The sequence below is a fragment of the Eptatretus burgeri genome, chromosome 9 (assembly GCF_056783735.1).
Source record: "Eptatretus burgeri isolate ZD-2024b chromosome 9, Ebu_testis_v1, whole genome shotgun sequence".
Lineage (NCBI taxonomy): Eukaryota > Metazoa > Chordata > Myxini > Myxiniformes > Myxinidae > Eptatretus > Eptatretus burgeri.
Window position 1 is genome coordinate 103311159 of NC_140969.1, and position 20359 is coordinate 103331517.

Here is a 20359-nt window from a genome sequence, read left to right on the forward strand (position 1 = left end):
CTATCCATCGGTGCACTGCAGTTTGAGCGGAGTCTGGTGGGCTTTTGACAGAGGAGTCCGAAGTTAAGGCCCGCCGGGCTGGTTACTTTAGGCGGTTCTGCCAGGCTGACCATCAGGCTGTTGAGTTGGATATCAGGGGTGTAACTATCACTATTGCTGGCGCTCCAATGAACTGTGAACCACCATCATTTGTCGAAACGCAGGCGACGGTGAACCGGTTGAAATGAGGTAAAGCTCATGGGATTTGTAGCATCCATGCTGAACTTCTCAAGGTTGTTGAAAACGCTACACTCGTGTCGTTGTATACATTACTATTCTATGTCTGGATCACAGGCATCATCCCAACTGACTGGAAGAGGGGCCTTGTTGTCCCTCTCTCAAAAAGGAAGGGTGAACGTCAGGACTGCAACATCCACTGAGGGGTGACATTGCTCTCAGTGCCAGGCAAGGTCTTTCCTCGGATAATTCTTGATGGAGCTCGCCACCATCTGCCTCAGCACCAGTACCCAGAGCAGTGAAACACCAAAGAGGTCAATGAATGACCGTTTTGTTGCTCTTTGGGTCCTCACGGAATGTAGATGAGAGTTTCAGCACGGGATGCTCACTGCCTATGTTGAACACTGCAAAGCATTCGATTCCGTGAATCTGGATGCCCTCTTGACGATTCTCAGTCTTCATGGATGCCACCAAACCTGATCAATCTGAATTCTGAACTATACTCTGGAACTGAGCGTGTTGTGAGGTGTGGTCGTTCCATCTCTGACATTTCCAGTTGTTACTGGAGTTCTTCAGAGGTGTGTACTGGCCCCCACATTTTTCAGCACTTTTATGGACTGGATTCTGGGGAGGAAGTCGGAGAGATCAAGTTGCGGTGCATTGTTTAGGAATATCACGATCTCTGACCTTGATTAAACAGATGATTCAGTTATCTTTGCGCAGATGCTGGATATCCTTAGTGGGGCTGCTCGACGCATTGAATGAGGAGTCGGAGCTATTGGGATTACCGGTTTCCTGCATAAAAACGAAGATCCAGGCTTTCAATGACATCTTGGATGCTGTTATCTTGTCTATACCTGTTTGTGGCAAGGATGTTGAACTCACACAGAGATTCACTTATCTGGGCAGTGATACTCATGTATCTGCATGTTGTGAACCAGAGGCCAATAGACGTCTGAGTCAGACCTGGGGAGTCATGGAATCACTTGATCATGGGATGTGGCGCTGTCGGTACCTATTTAGGAGGACCAAAGTCCGAGTCTTTAAGTCCTTGGTGCTTCCAATCTTGCTCTACGGATGTGACACTTGGACTCTGACCAGAGATCTGAGATGAAGACTTAACTCTTTCAGTGCCATGTTTCTTTGGAGAATTGTTGGCCATTGCTGGTCAGACTTTATGTACAACGAGCGGTTGCTGAGAGAGATTCAGATGAGATTTGCTTTCTGTATAGTCCGTGAGCGTCACCTGCTGCTGGATGGACATGTGGCTCATTTTCCCGACACTGATCCTGCTCACCACTTTGGACTCGTGAGTAGAGGAGGCCAAAAGGCTGATCACGTGCGTTGTGGTTGCACCAGGTTGATAGGCATCTCAAGGAAATGGGGACGTGCCAGGCATCTGCTTGGGGTAGTCAGACGGAGCTGAAAGTGGACCCTGTGACATGCTGCTCCGGCGCATGCTCCCATAACTGGCCTGACCTGACGTTAACTTTTGCAGAGAAATCTGTCAACACGGCTGGTGTATCAGTTTACCACATCAGAAATACCTTTTGGCTCACTGAGAATGTCCATCAATGTTTAAAACCTGTGAATGAATCAGGAGGCAGAAAACATTTCACAACAAATGACAACACAGAACATTCCATGAACTTCGTATTTATTAAAACAACACAATGGCCATTTCAGCACAGAGTAAAAAGTGGAGAAAAGAGGAAATTCACACCAGAATAATTTTAATAAAGAAAGACAACTTTGTGAATCCGTTAACACGAAACCATTGACTTTTGGTCGCAACCACTCAAGAGAAATGTTTCACACAAAAAGATATAAAAGAAAACAATGTACGAAAACACTTATCAAGGTAACACTGAATTGGGGGAAAACAGACAAAACTGGAGAATTTTAAACACATGAACACAAAGATCATCTCAACACCGATTAGAACTCAAGAACCAATCAAATAACGAGATGTCTCCGACTCAAGTTTCATCTCAACACACTGGAGTGTTAATAAATGTACAAAGATGAGTTTCATTCCTTCTTTCATTTCAATGTGAAACACAAGAAAAAACGAGGAGATGACATCTTCAGCATCACAAAGGGTGAGAGCGACGACTTCACACCTGTAGTACACCTGAATTACATTTTTTGAGGAGACACCATCTCCTTACTGGATGGTCATTGGTTCCTGAAGGAAGCTCATCCGCCCTTTGTCAGGTGCTGTTTTTAGTCTTGACAGGATGACACAGTCACCCTCCACACAAACAAGGCCAGCGAGGGGGGGTCAGTGTTGTCGCTGACATTCCGACCATGCTGCAGGTCGCACTGAGTTACATGTTCACATTGACGGTCCCAAAAGACAGACCTGACGTCGTGTTGCAATAACCAGAAGAGAATTTTCATTCCAGTCGAGTAGTCATGTTAAACATGTCAGGAGATTCACACAGGAGTGGTACAGCCTTGAAAATAAACATCTCTTGGCTTCAATCCTGGGATGGAGACATTGTGGTTCGGTCGAGTCTTCTCAGGGATCGCGAATCTATAAAAAAAAATTTTTTATATAAATGTCATTTATCCTGAAAAAAACATTGTTTTCAGCGCACGGAGAAATGAATATCCTGCATGTGAAACACCAGGGTGACAGTTTATAGCCGTGTTGGGATTCAAACCCAGGTGATGTCATGATCTACCTGTGTATCACAGCAATGGTTGATGTGACGCTTAATATTTCAAAGCTGCGAACCAAGTGGTGCGTCATAAACAGGGTCCAGGGAGTTTGGGAATGAATAAAGGGGAGAACACAGCTCCAGAAGGGGAGAACACAGCTCCAGAAGGGGAGAACACAGCTCCAGAAGGGGAGAACACAGCTTCAGAAGGGGCGAACTCAGCTTCAGAAGGGGCGAACACAGCTTCAGAAGGGGCGAACAAAGCTTTAGAAGGGGAGAACACAGCTTCAGAAGGGGAGAACACAGCTTCAGAAGGGGAGAACACAACTTCAGAAGGGCAGAACACAGCTTTAGAAGGGGAAAACACAGCTTCAGAAGGGGAGAACACAGCCCCAGAAGGGGAGAACACAGCTTCTATAAGGGGTGAGCAAGTGGAGCATTGTAAGAGAAGCGAGTGAAGCATTCCATGAGGAGTGAGTGGAGCATTCTTCGAGGAGTGAGTGGTGCATTCTTCGAGGAGTGAGTGGTGCGCCCCTTTGGTTCATTCCAGCGAGGAATGTGCAAGGGCAAGGATATTACAAAACGTGCAAGAAGAGAAATATTTTACCAGGATGAACTCCATTCGTCTTTCAAATGTTGAACGGCAGACATCTTGTCTCTCCATCCAGATGGAATGAGATATAGAAGACACTGGACACAGCATATTCCACTGGATGGTGCAAGAACAAAGAATAAGTTCCAATAAAAATGATTCAAGAAGCATTTACTCTCCTGACATGATCAGATATCCTGAAGGAAGAAAGATTCCAGACCAATCACAGTTCATCTTCGCTTTGTGTATCATAATACTAAAACCACAAGAATCTCATCTGTGAGAGTGATTTGAAATCGATGCTTATCGACATTTACGGATAAAAATCAAATCCTACCAAGGTAATTTATAAATAAATAATAATCCCACTGAGAAAAGTACAGCAATAAATAAAGAAGAGCGACACACGGTCGGCCCTTTGCTGTTTCAAACCGTACCTGGGTTCCTCTGCAGGTGCCGATCCAGGTACGTTCAATCAGAACACAGCACAAGATGAAGAAGCAATGGACAACCCCAATTTACAGGAGAAGTCACATGGGTTTTCAGCACAAACACAGGACACGTGAATGAAGAAAAGGGAGCGAGATGACAATCCTGGTGTTTATACCATGTTTATAACATCCTCCTGCTGGAATCCCTGTACTCCTTCCTCCATGACGTGACCTTCCAGGCGGTTCACCTGCAACAATAGAATTACACAAACACACGAGGATATGACAAGAAGGGGTACAAAAGGTGACATCTTGTGAGATCATTTCACTTTTGAAAAACTTTGAAAAACAGGATTGTCACAAACATTCCAAGGGGAACTGTACGATCACTTGGAAAACATGGCAAGGAAGGTTCAGATGAAGGGACTCGCACAAGGTTGTAACAATTAGTGAGTGTTTTACCAAATGAGTGTTACAATAGCTCACGATGAAAACCTCTCGTGGAGAAAGATAAACACCATGATGATCCCCAGCAATCTGCATCCATCACAGACTCTTGGAAAATACAAAACAGGAGACAAAGACAAAATGAAGAACCAATTCCAAGAACACAAAATTCTCGTTTGGTGGAACAGGGATGATAATGGAGGTGTCCTGGTGTTTATAACATGGTGTAATTTCAATGTGCAGTTACAGGTGAAAGGAGGACAGCGTTTGCTCAGGTGAAGAAAAGCTTGCAGGTAGACAGGCAGGTAGGCCTCTGATATTCGTGGACCAGAGTGAAAAGGTATGAATGTGAACAACGATGGGATCATGAGGGTAGTGGGGGAGGGGGGCAAGGTAGTGTGATTGAGCAAGATGTAGGGATGGAGGTGCAGGCTTGATTGGGGTGAGAGGCAAGAGGAAGCCCAACGGTGTTGAGAGGGAAATGTGGAGCAGTTTGTGTGTGTTTCGTACAAAACGATTTATGTTTGGAAACCGTGAGTGTTCTTGGAAAAGTGTTCACACCTGTCACGACTGGGGTGAAGAGCTGGGTTACTGAATGCTTCGAAGGAGGTCGTACTAAACCTTCGTGGAAGAATAAGCTGAGAGGGCTTACGTATTGGCCAGGAAGGTAAAAGTGAAAAAGTGAGTGTGCCTGAAGGAAGATTAGTGTTTGAGACAGATGGAGAAGAAGAAGCGATGGACAACTCCGATTTACAGAAGTCACCTGGGTTTTCAGCACAAACACATGACACATGAATGAAGAAAAGTGAGCGAGATGACAACCTCCACGTGGTGCTCCTGTTAAAAGATATTCAACCATTTTACACTCTGAAGTTATCAGGACTGATGTCATTAACTGACCAATACCACCGACGCACTCGGGACAAACCCGAGCAATGGGGATCGAGATTGTGTAGCACTAAATAAAGTCCTTTTCAAGGTCAAAAGCCATGGACCACAACAAGACCAGTAGGTCCCTCCTCCACATCCCCCAACTCATTGTTGAGGAGCTGACATTTCCTAATTGTGAGATCCTCGCCAACATCCTGAAGGACTACAACATTGACGTAGCCATACTCCGGGAAACTCATCACGAGGATGACAAAAAGGCTGCAAAGAGAAAGATTGTAGATTAGCTCTCCACCAACTCACACCTGAGGCAGTGACATGGCTGCAGAACCTGGACATGAAACTTTAGCGCAATCCATATTGGTCATTCACAAGAAGAAAGATGTGAAGAAAAAAAACATTAAAATAATTGTTGATGGATGTGCAGGCTTAAACATTTCAAAAAACAATTGAAATTTAAAAAGTGACGTCATGTCCTGTGAACCAATCCATGGGGATACAGTCTTGGTGGAGGAGGCATTGATGGCTTTGTCGAGCATCTCCACTGTATCCCGACAGGAAAGAAGCTCTGTTGTAAAACAGCCTCAATCTGCCACCACGCCAAGGTAGAAATGCCAGGTCAGGTGAGCTGCAATGAGGTGAGGCAACCACAACCATCAATACAAGGCTCAAAACCATGTGACTATCTGTCAGAGCTCAGACTGATGGAATGATACCCGGAAAGGTATGATGGACAATGAGAACGAATACACCTTGATCGATGCTCGCTACGGAGGGAAATTTCATTCCTATCGGCTGAACTATCGTCGAGTTATGTAAAAAAATATTAAAATTACTACCATTAGGTCATGACCTTAAAATTTAGGTCAACATCAAAAGACATGATATCAACCCCACCGACTTCACATTCACATTATTGATGTAAAATTTCATTGCGAAAGTTCCAGCGGGCTCCGATATCCAGCTCGGTAATTGATACGGTTCAGGAATTTCGAGTGTAAGGAGTGCAGGAAGAAAATAATGATCATAATAACTTTCTAAATGGGGGTTTACTACTCCGAGGGGTTGAAGAAACTTGTGGTTCCAATTAAAAATAGGGGACGATAATTGCGGAAACAAACCCGACAACAGCAACAAGCCTTCCCCAAGCAAGGGGGAGGCTCAACAAACGATATTTGATGAAGTAGCACACCTGGTGTTCGAGTTGTGCCGACAGGTGAAGGGGAACTCGGCACAACCTTCCATTCGTTCCTCGTTCTTCATCTTGACTGCATTCACCGGACCCATCGCCAGTGTGTGTGGTCCCTTTCAGTGTATTATTCTTCCTTTCTCTTTTCTTTGCACTCTTCTGCTCCCACAATTCCTCCTCGTCCTCATCCTCACACTCTCTCTTCCTTTTGCTGCCCTTCTCCCGCTGTGGCTCTTGGGGAGCGATTTCCAATGGAGACCTTGGTAGGAGGGAAACGGAATGTTAAAGGTCACTTCCATTTGTGATGAAATCATGACCCCCCTCGCCCCATGATGCCCCACATCTTAAAGTCCCAAGCGAGTCACACCTCGTCCAGCCATCTTCCCTCTACAAAGCCAAAATGTTCAGTGTCCCCGAGAGGAACGTGTCCGTCCTTAAGATGGTGTTGAAGTGTTGGATAGGAGTAATAAAGTGAGTCATAAACAGCAGAAGTGGAGAGTAAGCGGAAACCGAATCTTCTGATCACCAGCAACCGCTGACGAAGGTATTCATTAACCCCTTCGTTAGCATCAGTTGGTGGAGGTTAAAGATCCCACGGTGTCCACCACAAAGTGTCCGTGAGCTCTCACCGGTACACTCGACCATTGACAAGTTCCTGCTCGAACCAACAGCCATGCTTCGAGCAATGATGTAACCCAGCAGGCACGTACTGCATCCGAAACGAATGAACCCTTCATCAAGTTGTCATCCTTCCATGTTAATATGCAAATGTACATCCACAGATATATCAATATTTACAGGATTAACAAATACAAGGGAGTTCCTGCACTTCCTCCCATAATGCTCCGATATCATGATATTGCACAAAGTGATGGAGTTAGAAAGGGGACTCACAGCTCTTGGCAAGAAACGTCACCACGTCCCACATTGGCATCTCCACGACACAACCTCTTGGCCTCTCCTCCATCATGTGTCTCTTTTCTTTTCCTTTTGTTTTTACAAGTAGTGCTGGTGCCGTTCAGATCTTTCTGTACCCTTGGTATGGGGTTGGCATGGTGTTGGCACACACTTGGGAGTGTTGGTAAATGCTTTCTCCTGATCTTGATCTTGATGCGTGGAAGGGTCTTTGTTTGCTTGATACTGCTGAAAGACATATGGACCAAGGCAGGCTTACGGAAAAAGGAAACTGATACATGGAAACATCAGCTCACAGAGACGGGAATTAAAAACAAATAAAATAAATAAATTATTGTGAGAGATGATTTACACACTCACATACCTCGTTGGGAGCTTCACATCTTCTGAATTCTGCCCTTCTGTACCTGTATTCCCATCAAGACCATCAGGTGACCGCACATAGAACAGGAGATAAGCCTGTTGGTGCATCACCTCGGTCACGTTCACCTTGTTCACGAATGCATCATTCATTTTAAACCAGGTGCCGTGACTCACCTGTGGGGAAGTGCATCAAATATCATCCTTGCATTGTGACAAAAGCTCAACATATCGAAGAACAATTCACTCCTTTCATATTTGTAGTTTGTGGTGGTGGTGACAATGGCTTATCTTTTACAAAGAGCAAGAGTGTGAGGCCCACACCATTGTCAGGGATTTGGAACTTCATTACATTGGGCGAAAGTCGTTGTGTCGATACTCAGTCTGAACTCCACATTTCCACACCGATTGGCAAGGTAAATTAAAACCACCCATTGTTTTACTTACACAAGAGATGATGTTTTGGCGGCACCTACCCTTCTGTGAAGGATCGGACGTAGGATGAGATCGCCTGGTTTCACGCCATTTTACGTCTATGATGGATAAAACCAAGAACGGACTGGACACTCAACAACTAATAATGTTCCTCATGACCTGATCAAATGTTGTCCATTGTTCACTCAATAGACTCATGAACTGAGGTTCCATCTGGATGGTCACAATGGATAATCAAAATGTGATTCAATCACGTAACCTGAAGAACATGTTCCCCTCGGCCTGGAGGGCTGCTGTACATCCTATTGGACACAACAAGGTCACGCAGCAGATAATGGTCTCACGTGGATCACTCACCTTGACAAAACTGAAATAGTGACCTTTACAACTTCTTTTCCCATGATGGACGAGAACAGCATAAAGGAAGTAGTATATTGGAGGCCCGTCTGGTTGTGACATGTGGGGACGAAGATTCAGCTTTTCAACATATGGGAAGTTCTGTGGATAAATGATCACGTCATTGGAGGTCAAAAGTTCAAACACCAATTCAGTCCAAATCAGAAAGTCATTGCCGAATTCTAACCAGGTGTATCGAGCATTTTAGAGGTGAAAGTGGTGACGTAGTGAGCACCTTGTGGAATGGTGCCTGATGAGGTCTTGGATCAGAAACAAAAGTCACATCCGATCGTGTAAGTGTCCTGGTGTACAGGTGTTCCAGATAAGGACAAACGTACCTTTGAGATCTTTCCCCCAGTGACACAGGAAAACCTCTTCAGTGTGAAGGTGAGGACGTTTGGTGGGTCGTAAATTGTGGTAGCCATTGTGGCAGGTCTCTTTGAGTTGCACCTGGAAATCATCACCACAATCCCATCAAACGTGATCATGAGATATATAAACAACACTGGGGGTTCTGGTCACGTGGTGATCAGTCACCAGAAAAGTTGTTTTTTAAGAGACAGATAACTTTGATAAACGTTTCCATTGTTATAAAGATCTTTCCCTGCACAATGCAGATCAACATTTGGAACAACAGACGAAAGGTGCACCCACCGTTCACAGAAATAAGCATTGTCTCCAAACAGGTCATCTCTCCTTGAAAAATTCTGAAGGGACTCCTCGATACCGGAAAAATTCTGTGGAAGGACAGGGTCATAGGTCAAAGGTCATGGAATCAGCACACGATCATTATTGTGAAGTTCGAGCACACCCCCCACCACCAGATTTATTTAATTTATCACTTACATTTGTCTACCTGCACCAGGTCACGGCACGGCGAGTAAAACGAAACGGAAAAAATATTTTATAAAAAACTGAATCCCAACCTCAATATCGAGGAGAACGTCCCTCATCGGCTCGTTCCTGTTCGACTTGTGATGGCAAGTTAAACACTCAACTGATGGAGAAACGGACAATGGTTACCACAACACAGAGAATGTGATAACTGTTGTTTCCCTTTTCCATGAGCCTACACTTGTGCATCAACACACTGGTTCGACCTCATAGTCAAGGAGTTTCAGTTTGTACCTTATGGGATTAAAAACCCATCTATCATTGTCAAAAGATTCAAAATATATATTATAGGCATCAACTAGTCCTGAACGAACATGAGAAAACACACACACACACACACACACACACACACACACACACACACACACACACACACACACACGTGGAGTGGAATTCTAACCAAGAGATTGGCAGGTTCACTGAGAGTGTTTTCAAATGTGGTCAACGGATTAAAGCACAACCAAGATGGAGTTCATCAAAACTGAACAAATAAATAATGTGGCACACAATAAAACCTGTGTTATGTGATCCCCTTCCAATCAAATAAAAGCGGCCATACTGTACAGGTACCCAATGTGGTATTTACCATTACAGGGTGCTCATGTGTGCATGATCAGTTGGTCACAGAAGGCCGCAAGACGTTTGATCCACTCATTGTGATGGACTCACCTTGTGTTTGTAGGTACCCTTCAAATGTCCGACTGATCACCTTGGACGAACAGCAATGCTGACAGAGGCTGTGAAGTACAAAAGATAAATGTACAAACAGGAAATCATGAACTCACTGAGTTTGGGGTCTGAGTGTAGCTGGTTACTTACTCACCAGTGAGTATTCGTGTTTATTGAGTTTTATCCCTGGGGATGGGGATGAAGTTAGCAATAAATCTCAAAATCAAACATTATGCCACCACATCAGGATCCAGCACGAGCTCAACCACAAACCAACCCTGACTGGTCACGCTGTCCTTCCCTCTCCACTCTCACATATACATGTCTGTCTTTGTACTCCCTTCTCATTACTTATCATGTATGTGTGCACCCTGACCATCATATCCTCCCTCTCCACCCTCCAACCCACAACTACTCTAGTACTTTTAACATCTTAACTCCTCCACTATCGACAGTTCTCCGTCGATCATTCCCATATTGTCTTGTCTGATTCATTACTTGCAGGGTTCCCCGGTATAGTTTTATGGGACGTAAAACACTTCCCCAAAAAAACAACAAACATTTCCTTCCCTTGATTGATTAAGGGTGGAAGATAAATATCTGGAGATAAATAGCAAGTTACAAATTCAAGAAGAAATGGAGGTGTCGAATTCAACTGGAATGTGGTGAACAAATGAAACATGGATCGTGACACTCACGATCAAAAGGGAAGTGCTCCAGGAGCTGTTTCACACCTAAAGGTCCCAAAAAATGATCACACCCATGTTCATTAAGATTATATTAATTACTCACCATATTGGGAATTATCAATCATATCAATTAGTGGTCGTGTACCACAAGGCACTCTCATTATCCTCCTAACTCGATGGCGGCTGTGGGGTTGTCAGGTGGCGTCGTTCACTGTCAGGATACGAAAGGTGTGTTATCACAGTGAAAATGGATTAAATCCAGGACAAAGTGGAATCAGCGAATCCTTTTGAGAAATTTGTGAGTTTTGCTTCATCAAGGTTCTGAAAGAGGTGTGATGATAAAACTATTGGTAGTCAAAGGATATGATGTATTTTACAAACATCTTACACTCTCTGTTCGTTCAACCATGTCCTCAGACCTGTTTGGGGGTTCGTGTCATGAGGCACTTTCTACCCTAACCCCCACCCTTCCAAAAGGCAGGAGGGATAATTGACCCCACACTGCCCCCCCACCCCCACCCCTCCCATGTCCCCCATCTCTGGAAGTCACGAAAATATTTGTATCAAACTGAACATCGCTGTGCTGACTTTATTAATAAAGCAAAGGTGACAAAATGGTGGTGACCTCGCAGCGTGAATGATAAACACGAGATATGTCCATGAAAAGGGAGAGGAAAACACAATGGATCACATTGAGATCTCCCAGCTGTGGAATCATGAACCTGGCAAAGTTTAGGTTCATAGAAGTAGATAAAACATAAAACACAATGGATAGAAAAGGAAGAGGATGTGAAGCTCTCACGTATCATCTCGCTGCATGGCATCCAAGAGAAACCCGAGGAACTCGTGCGCGTCTTCCTGATTACCTTGAACAAAATGTTGTGCAATACCTGCAACCATTCAAACAACAATCTCTCCAAACAACAATCGATATGATCTTAAAATCCATTTATCATAAAATCAAAGCAATCTGTGAATTAAAACTGTGTAAGGAGAACAAAACACACACACACACACACACACACACACACACACACACACACACACACACACACACACACACACACACACACACACACACGCACACACGCACGCAATTGTGACAACTCAATAAAAAAACCTCATCCTCCCCCTGCCAACTCTGTCTCCTCTTCATTCACTGCCACCCCCCCCCCCCACTCAGCCCCAGATCCTCAACCTCCCCCTTCCAAAGCTGTTACATCTTTACTCTCAACCTCCTCCCATTCAGAAAAGCCAATGGGCATTCCCACGTCGAAACAGTGGAATACGTAAGGCTCACTGTTGCCCAATCAAGTGATCACCGACTTCACAGAAACCTATCACAATTTTAAGAGAAACAAGGAGCTGATACTCTCGGTCCCCCATCTTTTGGGTGGTATGAGGAATCGATCATTATCGAATGAAAGCTAAATCTTGAACTGCTTTTGAAACATCACGTGCACAAGCCAAGTTACTGAGATGGTTTCCAGGGCAACAAAAATCAGCCAATCACAGCCATGATCTCATCACGTTGGGATAATGTCCTGAGGAACAGATATCTACAATATGGAAGTTCAACGGTTTTGTAAACATCACGGACACAAAACTACATGGAGGGATGATCGATGATGGATGATTGGTGGACAATTCTACAGGGTTCTAAAGTGTAACTTATTGAGGGTTTTAAAGTGTAAATTATAGAGGGTTCTAAAGTGTAAATTATAGAGGGTTCTAAAGTGTAAATTATAAAGGGTTCTGAAGTGTAAATTATAGAGGGTTCTGAAGTGTAAATTATAGAAGGTTCTAAAGTGTAAATTACAAAAGGTTTCTAAAGTGTAAATTAAAGAGGGTTCTGAAGTGACAATTCTAATAGGGTTCTAAAGTATAAATTCCAAATGGTTCCAAAGTGTAAATCCTAATGTGTTCTAAAGTGTAAATTCGAAATGGTTCTAAAGTGTAAATTCCAAATGGTTCCAAAGTGTAAATTCTAATGTGTTCTAAAGTGTAAATTCTAAATGGTTCTAAAGTGTAAATTCTTAAGGTTTCTAAAGTGTAATTTATCAAGGGTTCTAAAGTGTAAATTCCAAACGGTTCCAAAGTGTAAATTCTAATGTGTTCTAAAGTGTAAATTCTAAAGGGTTCTAAAGTGTAAATTATAGAGGGTTCTAAAGTATAAATTCCGAATGGTTCCAAAGTGTAAATTCTAATGTGTTCTAAAGTGTAAATTCCAAATGGTTCGAAAGTGTAAATTCCAAATGTTTCCAAAGTTTAAATTCTAATGTGTTCTAAAGTGTAAATTCCAAATGGTTCCAAAGTGTAAATTCTAATGTGTTCTAAAGTGTAAATTCTAAATGGTTCTTAAGTGTAAATTCCAAATGGTTCTAAAGTAATTTATCAAGGGTTCTAAAGTGTAAATTCCAAATGATTCCAAAATGTAAATTCTAATGTGTTCTGAAGTGTAAATTCCAAATGGTTCCAAAGTGTAAATTCTAATGTCTTCTAAAGTGTAAATTCCAAATGGTTCTAAAGTGTAAATTCTAAATGGTTCCAAAGTGTAACTTCTAATGTGTTCTAAAGTGTAAATTCTAAATGGATCTAAAGTGTAAATTCTAAAGGGTTCTAAAGTGTAATTTATCAAGGGTTCTGCAGTATAAATTCCAAATGGTTCCAAAGTGTAAATTCTATTGTGTTCTAAAGTGTAAATTATAATGTGTTCTAAAGTGTAAATTCTAAATGGTTCTAAAGTGTAAATTCCAAATGGTTCCAAAATGTAAATTATAATGTGTTCTCAAGTGTAAATTCGAAATGGGTCCAAAGTGTAAATTCAAATGTGTTCTAAAGTGTAAATTCTAAATGGTTCTAAAGTGTAAATTCTAAAGGGTTATAAAGTGTAATTTATCAAGGGTTCTAAAGTGTAAATTCCAAATGGTTCCAAAGTGTAAATTCTAATGTGTTCTAAAGTGTAAATTCCAAATGGTTACAAAGTGTAAATTCTAATGTGTTCTAAAGTGTAAATTCCAAATGGTTCTAAAGTGTAAATTCCAAATGTTTCCAAAGTGTAAAATCTAATGTGTTCTTAAGTGTAAATTCCAAATGGTTCCAAAGTGTAAATTCTAATGTGTTCTAAAGTGTAAATTCGAAATGGTTCTAAAGTGTAAATTCTAAAGGGTACTAAAGTGTTATTTATCAAGGGTTCTAAAGTGTAAATTCCAAATTATTCCAAAGTGTAAATTCTAATGTGTTCTAAAGTGTAAATTCTAATGTGTTCTAAAGTGTAAATTATAATGTGTTCTTTAGTGTAAATTCTAAATGGTTCTAAAGTGTAAATTCCAAATGGTTCTAAAGTATAAATTCTAAAGTAATTTATCAAGGGTTCTAAAGTGTAAATTTTAAAGGGTTCTAAAGGGTAATTATAGAGGGTTCTTAAGTGTAAATTATTGAGGGTTCTAAAGTGCAAATTATAGAGGGTTCTGAAGTGTAAATTCTAATGTGTTCTAAAGTGTAAATTCTCATGTGTTCTTAAGTGTAAATTCTAAATGGTTCTAAATTGTAAATTCCAAATGGTTCTAAAGTGTAAATTCTAAAGTGTAATTTTTCAAGGGTTCTAAAGTGTAAATTTTAAAGGGTTCTAAAGTGTAAATTATAGAGGGTTCTCAAGTGTAAATTCTTGAGGGTTCTAAAGTGTAAATTATAGAGGGTTCTAAAGTGTAAACTTTAAAGTGTTCTAAAGTGTAAATTATAGATGGTTCTAAAGTGTAAAATATCGAATTTGTGGTTGGAGTCAGCTGAACTGTCCCACCAACGGGTCGAACTCGCACACACTGGACGCATGCATGGCTCCTTCAACATACGTCGAGATAGCATGATGTTTTCTCCAAAGTGTTATATTCCACAACGGAATATAAATGTGTATTTGTTTTTAAAATCACAGGTGTCAATGAAATAGTTTCTTTGAAAGAAAGTTTCTTCCATTCTCAGGACGATGTTCGGGTAACCATTGTACGGAGCTGCCTTGTGTGCACAGAGAGTTGTTGAAATGTACGACTCGCATGTTAATGGCAATATTACATAAATTAACATGTAATTGATCACTTTGCAATAACATTTATATCACTGTTTGTCCATTTGGCTGAAACAGGTTTAAAATTGAAAAATGAAAACCCTGAAATGCCACGATCGTGGAGGTCGAGTGCTGCAGAGCATCAAAGTCCTGTTCTCCAAGTGTGACGTCAATGATTCAGGAAAAGCTCCACCAGGAACGTTTAACCTTTAACCTTTCCCGGGGGGGTGTACAAGGCATTCATCTAGAAACAGAATCTTGGAGGGGAAGTGGTGGCAACCAGAATTTGCAATAAAGAGGGGAGGGGCACAGCATAATTGTGGAGGGGGAGGGGCACAAGTATAATTTTTATGGAGGGAGGGGCACAAGTATAATTTTTATGGAGGGGAGGGGCACAAGTATAATTTATATGGAGCGGGAAGGGGGCACAAGTATAATTTTATGGAGGGGGAGGGGGAACAAATATAATTTTTATGGAGGGGAGGGGGCACAAGTATAATTTATCTGGAGCAGGAAGGGGGGTACAAGTATAATATTTATAATTAAGGAGGGGCTGTACACGAACATTGTGCGAGATCTTTCACGAACAACAGAATTCCCTCCTGGGGGAGTTGGTATTTACCAGTAAACTAAAAATATGGAATGAAAATATTTCAAACTTTACACCCACAAGGATTTGTGGGAAAAGGCGGGAAAAGGATCGGTTTCAGTTTTTTCATTCTCACACCCTCAGAATGATGCATTTGTAAACCTGCAATCTTAAAACGGTCAAACAACTCCCAGGATGGAGGGGTCTTGGTGGTGAGTATAGGGGACTATGATGGAGTTGTTGTCGATCAGGATGTGTGGATCATTATTCATGCATCAATGAATCTCCCTGTGACGTTTCTTTCCGGTGCACACGAGCTAGTACTCCAGTATACGATGATAACTCCACCAAACACCGTTAATGATGGTGTTTCACTCTCGTTGGGCACATTGTACTCACTTTGGAGCCGTGAAATGAAGGGCCATGGAAGGAACGGTGCCCTTGTGTCTGCCATCGCCTTGATGATGTGTTGGCGCATCGTACACAATGTGCATGATGAAGTGTGCTCACCTGCACGTGATAAAAAACAAAAACTTAATGATCATGCCACTGAATGATTATGGTTGTTGGGAAGAGAAACTAAGTGAAGATATAGATGAACAGGGCGAGGTACACACCATCATCACCACGACTCCCCGACAGCAGGTGGTTCACCAAGGGTGCTGTGTACGTCAGGCATTGGAGCGTGGCGTTCAAAAAACAAGTGTTACCACCGTTCTTCAAACCTGCCCCAATGCCTCGACTTCTTCGCCACTCCAAGGAGAGCTCACCCGGTGTGTGATGGTCAGGTGTGGGAACATGTCTCCCATTATGATCGTCATCTGCAGGAAGCAAAACCCAAATATGGTGTCATATACATATATTTGGCATCAACTCCATGATATCACGGTCCGAGTTCAACAACACACCGGTGTAGATCCAGAAAGCCAAAAGGAAAACCCACATTTGGTGATGTTTGGTTCGCAATGGGGGGTCTTGTCACTGTTGAGAGACGCTTTCAGCGCCCTCTCAACATTCACGTTCTGCCTCATCGCAGATTCTGTAGGAATTGAAAACAGAGATAAAGGGTTACTGAGAGATAAAATAAATAAATAAAAAAATAAATACACAAGAAAACAAATAAATAAACAAATAAATAAATACATAAGAAAATAAATAAATACACAAGAAAACAAATAAATAAATACACAAGAAAATAGATAAATAAATACACAAGAAAACAAATAAATAAATAAATACACAAGAAAACAAATAAAAAAATTAATACACAAGAAAACAAATAAATAAATAAACAAACAAATACACAAGAAAATAAATAAATAAATACACAAGAAAACAAATAAAAAAATAAATACACAATAAAAACAAATAAATAAATAAATACACAAGAAAACAAATAAATAAATACACAAGAAAACAAATAATAAATATCTCAATAACGATCATAATCTTGATCCAGTAACAAATCATGATGTTGATCCAGTAAAAATCATGATCTTGATACAGTAACGATCACGATCTTGATCCAGTAACAATTATAATCTTGATCCAGTAACAATCATGATCTTGATCCAGTAACGATCATGATCTTGATCCAGTAACAATCATAATCTTGATCCAGTAACAATCATAATCTTGATCCAGTAACAATCATTATCTTGATCCAGTAACAATCATGATCGTGATCCAGTAACGATCACAATCTTGATCCAGTAATGATCACGTTCTTAATCCAGTAATGATCTTGACCAGAAACGATCTTGATCCAGTAACAATCATAATCTTGATCCAGTAACAATCATAATCTTGATCCAGTAACGACCACAATCTTAATCCAGTAACAATCATGATCTTGTTCCAGTAACAATCACGATCTTGATCCAGTAATGATCTTGATCCAGTAACAATCATAATCTTGATCCAGTTACAATCATGATCTTGATCCAGTAACGATCTTGATCCAGTAACAATCATGATCTTGATCCAGTAACGGTCATGATGTTAATCCAGTAACAATCATGATATTGATCCAGTAACAATCATGACCTTGATCCAGTAACGATCACGATCTTGATCCAGTAACAATCATAATCTTGATCCAGCAACAATCATAATCTTGATCCAGTAACAATCATGATCATGATCCAGTAACGATCACAATCTTGATCCAGTAACAATCTTGATCCAGTAATGATCACAATCTTAATCCAGTAATGATCTTGATCCAGTAACGATCACGATCTTGATCCAGTAACAATCATAATCTTGATCCAGTAACGATCTTGATCCAGTAACAATCATGATCTTGATCCAGTAACAATCATAATCTTGATCCAGTAACAATCATGATCTTGATCCAGTAATGATCTTGATCCAGTAACAATCATGATCTTGATCCAGTAATGATCTTGATCCATTAACAATCATGATCTTGATCCAGTAACGATCACGATCTTAATCCAGAACAATCATGATCTTGATCCAGTAACAATCATGATCTTGATCCAGTAACGATCATGATCTTGATCCAGTAACAATCATGGTCTTGATCCAGTAATGATCTTGATCCAGTAACGATCACGATCTTGATCCAGTAATAATCATGATCTTGATCCACATTCTTTCATGAAGATAACAATTCCCTGAAGATTTTTCCTCCTCTCAACATCACTCTCATCTCCTTGTTGAGAATTTCTCTCTTTCTTTGTGAATTAAAGAATAAAACAAATTCAAACAACGGTCTCCAACCTCCTGCCCTCCCTCACCTGTACTCCCTCACCTGTACTCCAACCACCTGTACTCCCTCCACCTGTACTCCCTCATCTGTACTCCACCACCTGTACCCAACCACCTGTACTCCACCCACCTGCCCTCCCTCACCTGTACTCCACCCACCTGCCCTCCCTCACTTGTACTCCACCCACCTGCCCTCCCTCACCTCTACTCCACCCTCCTGCCCTCTCTCACCTGTACTCCACCCACCTGCCCTCCCTCACCTGTACTCCACCCACCTGCCCTCCCTCACCTGTACTCCACCCACCTGCCCTCCCTCACCTGTACAACTAGCACTCATAGAGCGCATACCTTCGCCGCCACTACTTTTTTTGTTCTTGGTATGAGTGTGAGGAACTGGTTTCATGCAAATAGAATAAGAATTGACGAGTTATACCGAAAACCGCATATTTTTCAAGGGCGTGACCCCCCCGGACATTTTACCCCAACCGGTGACATGTGTTATGACGTCATTGTGTCACAAGATTGGGCATTAAATTCTGAACATTTTGGTGCTGGGTTCATGTAAAGCGGACAAGAATTGACCGCGTTATGACAAAAACCGCATATTTTTCAAGGTGGTGACCCCCCTGACCTTTGACCCCGAACCGGTAACAAGAGTATGGGCGTCATTGTGTCATATTGCATATCACAAGATGAGGCGTTGAATTCTGGACATTTTGGCGTTAGTTGCATGCAAATTGAATAAAAATTGACCGTGTTATCGTAAAAAGACGATTTTGACCTTTTCTTGACCTTGACCTTGACCTTTGACACGAACGATCCCAAAATCTAATCGAATGCTTCCTGGCTAATAACCAATCATCCCACCAAATTTCATGCAATTCGGTTTAATACTTTTTGAGTTTTACGAATCACAAGATTACAAATAAATAAATGAATGAATGAATGAATGAATGAATAAATAAATAAATAAATAAATAAATAAATAAATAAATAAATACACGCCGACCAAAACATAACCTTTCACAGAATACGAAGTCGAAGTGAACGAGGAACAGGGTCCAACACAAACGATAAAAGTCCAAACGGTTGAACCTCCAAAGAGCGTGACAGTTATCAACTCGGACCAAACACAACTGCAGAGTCACGTAACATTTTGTTGCTTAGCAACAGCACAAAAATAACCGACATCCAGGTCTCTTATTCCGACCAACGGAACGTTTTTTCCACAATCGATTTCATTTGTTTGATTTGATGATAAATTTACATTAAAAACTGAATAAATGTTTTTTAAACTAAGTTAACCAAACCCAGATAACCAAACTAAGTTAACCAGCAATTTTCGAGGTTCACGGGATGACAGGTCAGAGGGAGCGGACTTCACTCTCATCCACCTGGTGGGGGTTAAACTGCCAGTCTGACTGTAAACTGTCGTCCTGGTGATGTTCAGCGCAGGGTGATGCATCAATGAGCACACCTGATCCTTTGGAAACGACCTCAAGTCGGCTATCCAATCTGCTAGCATTCACCGAAGGACGTTAAATATCCCTTAAAGGACGTTATTGGGTTAAGTATGATTTATTAATTGGTTTCAATGACTGAAGAAAACTAAAATCGAATGTGCGAGAATGTTTTTATTTCATGACTCGTAAACTGTAATTGTTATATTCTCCTCTGACATTTATATCATTTCATCACTCACGTCGGGATTTTTGTTTTTCCACAGGAAATTCCACATCCTCGTAATTAATACATGCTCCAGGCGGTGTATTGGTACGCTTTATTGTGTGTGATCGTTTGGCAAACATCTGCGCTGACTAATTAAATTAAATTTTTGACTAAATTTCGTTAGATTTTTTCGAATTATCCGTTCACATCATAACTGTGAATGTGAAGAAGATCCGATTTTAATGTCGAAACGGATTGGAAGACACCACGTCAGTTTCACACAAAAAACCGGTAATCACGTGACTCGTTTTCCTTCTCTCTGAAAGACGTCACGGTGACGACATTGGATTGATCACGTGACTCCTTTTCTCTGAAAGACGTCACGGTGATGACATGAGATTGATCACGTGGTACAGGCGGTAACTTCCGGTAAACATGAAGGATCGTCCACCTGAACCGCTGAAGGAGGTTGGTGCCTGCACGGCAAAGCCGATTCACTGTATTTATCATTTTTGTTTG

At 41.4% G+C, this 20359-nt stretch overlaps 2 protein-coding genes across 3 annotated transcripts; both read right to left on the reverse strand.

Annotated features, from left to right (window-relative positions):
• Nucleotides 1-1856: 1856 nt before the first annotated feature.
• Nucleotides 1857-8073, reverse strand: LOC147020790 (uncharacterized). 2 transcript variants are annotated; one of them, XM_085896424.1, is made up of 7 exons: nucleotides 7709-8073; nucleotides 7324-7569; nucleotides 6433-6688; nucleotides 4392-5868; nucleotides 3912-4153; nucleotides 3490-3591; nucleotides 1857-2755 (listed from the first exon to the last, which is right to left on the reverse strand). In XM_085896424.1, exons 1-4 carry the CDS (start codon nucleotides 7855-7857, stop codon nucleotides 5860-5862), a joined length of 660 nt encoding a protein of 219 aa, XP_085752550.1. In that variant the 5' UTR covers nucleotides 7858-8073; the 3' UTR covers nucleotides 1857-2755; nucleotides 3490-3591; nucleotides 3912-4153; nucleotides 4392-5859. The 2 variants fall into 2 exon arrangements, with proteins under 2 accessions (XP_085752550.1, XP_085752549.1); XM_085896423.1 differs by having other exon boundaries at nucleotides 7324-7572.
• Nucleotides 8074-8271: 198 nt separating this feature from the next.
• Nucleotides 8272-15930, reverse strand: LOC147020791 (ubiquitin carboxyl-terminal hydrolase 17-like protein 5). Its single transcript, XM_085893812.1, has 7 exons — nucleotides 15836-15930; nucleotides 10099-10166; nucleotides 9462-9532; nucleotides 9190-9272; nucleotides 8874-8985; nucleotides 8497-8637; nucleotides 8272-8352 (listed from the first exon to the last, which is right to left on the reverse strand). Exons 1-7 carry the CDS (start codon nucleotides 15928-15930, stop codon nucleotides 8272-8274), a joined length of 651 nt encoding a protein of 216 aa, XP_085749938.1.
• Between the last annotated feature and the right edge of the window lie 4429 nt (nucleotides 15931-20359).

Bases quoted from the DNA above. Each gene is read 5' to 3' on its own strand.
- LOC147020790 (XM_085896423.1), bottom strand. From the start codon at position 7,857: ATGAATGATGCATTCGTGAACAAGGTGAACGTGACCGAGGTGATGCAC. The intron at 7,573-7,708 runs GTATGTGAGTGT...TATGTCTTTCAG, and splicing joins GATGTGAAGCTCCCAACGAG to CAGTATCAAGCAAACAAAGA. The intron at 6,689-7,323 runs GTGAGTCCCCTT...CCTCCTACCAAG, and splicing joins GACGTTTCTTGCCAAGAGCT to GTCTCCATTGGAAATCGCTC.
- LOC147020791 (XM_085893812.1), bottom strand. From the start codon at position 15,930: ATGCACATTGTGTACGATGCGCCAACACATCATCAAGGCGATGGCAGA. The intron at 9,273-9,461 runs GTTGGGATTCAG...GTCCTTCCACAG, and splicing joins ACGTTCTCCTCGATATTGAG to AATTTTTCCGGTATCGAGGA. The intron at 8,986-9,189 runs GTGGGTGCACCT...GATGATTTCCAG, and splicing joins AATGCTTATTTCTGTGAACG to GTGCAACTCAAAGAGACCTG.